Here is a 2,381-nt window from a genome sequence, read left to right as displayed (position 1 = left end):
GATAAACTTTTTCCCATTAAAGCAGGAGTGAAATTTAAACTACTATGTCCTAATCTTAGTCTAGTCATTAGCACTTCCTCTTTTCTGCATTTGCTTTTATAAAGTCAATATTATTATAATCATTTTTATTATATTATTATTGATTAACTTTCCTTCAGAACTGTTAACAAATACGCGTATGCGCTGGTCACTCATCCTAGTGTTGTCCTTTGTGGGACTGCAGATTGGTGTGGCACACAGGTGTCGCTCATTACCACTCACACCAGCGGCCTATAAATTTGAATCAGTAAAGGCTGCATGGGATGTTGAGGACGACAGCAGAATCATGTTTTCTCTCAGTTTATGTCTCACCTGTGAGTTTCTTACTGAATTGAGAAAGCAGATGTGTGGTGAAATTGTATTTTAGATATATTGTTTTTATGTGAATTTTTTTTTTCTTTGTATCAGGTTTTGTGCTACTAATAATGTGAATAGAAATGCACAAGTGTCTTAATCAGTTCTGTCTTGTTTATTTCAGTAATTCTTCTGAACTCCAGCCTGCTGATATCAGCAAATGGTGGCCATGGTCATGATGATGATGATGATGATTACTGTAGGAGGTCTTCTAGTAAGTGTTATGTCCCAAACCCCCCCCCCCCCCCCCCCCAACAACTGCTCTGATGTAGTGATGCTTAACACAATTACAGATTTTCTTTAAGTAGATGAAATTTGTTACTGAAGTTGAACTGTCCTATTTACAGGAACCGCAACTGAGTGTGAAGGACTTAATCTGGTGCTGTCTTGTCCTAGTAAGCTGTTAAAGTGTCCCAATATATTTATGCATGTGGGTTAAATATTGTGGTTTTGATGTGGTTTTTTTTTTTTTTTTTTTTTTTTCTTTGTAGGATTTAGTAAGATCCACATACTTGCTGCAAACTATGGACGTACAGATAGAAGAACCTGCGCTGACCATCGTCCATGGGGTCAAATCCGAAAAACCAACTGCATTTCACGCAACTCTCTGTACATTGTGTCCAGAAGGTATAAGGTTTTTTTTTTATTTATTTTTTTTTTTCCTCTAAGAATTTAACAGTTTTGATTTATCGATAGATGGGGGCATGTGATGGGCATAAACTTTTTGTATAGTCTCCCTTATGGTGTTTTATAAGCATTATACACAACTAGAACAAACCGGCATGTCCAGTTTAATCAAATGAGTTTCATGAATTGTCTGTGTAGCTGTGATGGACATCGGAGCTGCACCATATCAGCCACCAACAGTGTATTCTCTGATCCATGTGTCGGCACATACAAGTTTCTGAGAGTCAAATACTGCTGCAAGCGTAAGTTATTGTGCCGAGCAGCAAAGTTATTCGAGATGAGTTAAAACTCTCATTAAGCCACAGTTTTATTTTTGCAGGTCGTAGGGGCTGATCTTGTGGATTTGACACAAAGAGGAGGGGGGGGGAGGAGTTTCTGAAGCCTTCCCTCATGAAGATTAACCTTATCACTAACTGTGGTTAAACCATGATGGCTATGGATGTGCTGTAGTGTAACTGTAGCATTTAAATGTGCTAAATGGTTAACCAAAATCTGATTTGTTCCACAAATACATGAACTTTCCCTTTTGCGTATGGTTCACAACAATATTATCCTTCTGTGCTGATTACACTAAATAAATTCATTTTGAAATAAAATGTTGGTTCTCTTGATCTCCTGTTTTATTCTAGTTAAAAGATTAAGTTTTATTATTAAGGGTCTTTAGAAACCTGTTTGTATAAATAAGATGCATTAAGACTTTGGTTACAATATGGCCAGACTTGTTGAAGCTGGCAAAAGTTACTTCAATCCTGACAAACCTTTTCAAAAACTGAAAGATGAACTGCTGCAAATTAAACTCATTGGTGCCAGTTCTGTTTGTTAATCAACTGAAGTGAATTTTTCCATGAGTTAACCAAATATGAACCATAGAATGATGGATGTGTTGCTAGGTTGCTAAGATCATTAAATCTTTAGGCAAAAGCTAGTGTTCACACAAACACACACACACTTTTTGGGGGACAGACTTTAAACCCATCACCTGTGGGGACCACCCTTTCTAAAGGTGTCAGAGGTCTGATGAAAATTAGTATTTATACCTGAATTTAAGAAGTAATGGTTCAAACATTGTTCATGGTATTTCTAAAAAACTGAATGGAAATCACTTACAAGAACCTCATATGGCTAATACAAACACGCATTAGTTTATGATTTTTGGGGACCCTGCAAACACATTCCTTTATGGTGTGTGGGGACTCTATTTCGAATCTCACATAGAGCTCTCGTTTTTTTTTTTTTATTTATTTATTTTTTCTCATTCTGCACCCCTCACATTTTTCTGTAACTTATATAAGTACAGCTTT

The 2,381-nt window shown here is 36.5% G+C and overlaps 1 protein-coding gene across 1 annotated transcript; it reads left to right on the top strand.

Moving 5' to 3' along the window:
* Positions 1 to 315: 315 nt before the first annotated feature.
* LOC130215982 (D-galactoside-specific lectin-like) lies at positions 316 to 1,638 on the top strand. The gene is made up of 6 exons (XM_056447856.1): positions 316 to 353; positions 518 to 607; positions 741 to 788; positions 885 to 1,020; positions 1,219 to 1,322; positions 1,400 to 1,638. Exons 1-6 carry the CDS (start codon positions 326 to 328, stop codon positions 1,411 to 1,413), a joined length of 420 nt encoding a protein of 139 aa, XP_056303831.1. The 5' UTR covers positions 316 to 325; the 3' UTR covers positions 1,414 to 1,638.
* Positions 1,639 to 2,381: the final 743 nt, after the last annotated feature.

This window comes from Danio aesculapii, chromosome 22, assembly GCF_903798145.1.
Source record: "Danio aesculapii chromosome 22, fDanAes4.1, whole genome shotgun sequence".
NCBI classification, from domain to species: Eukaryota; Metazoa; Chordata; class Actinopteri; order Cypriniformes; family Danionidae; genus Danio; species Danio aesculapii.
Note: the sequence above shows the minus strand (reverse complement) of the source record. Positions and strands in the feature narration are given on the sequence as shown.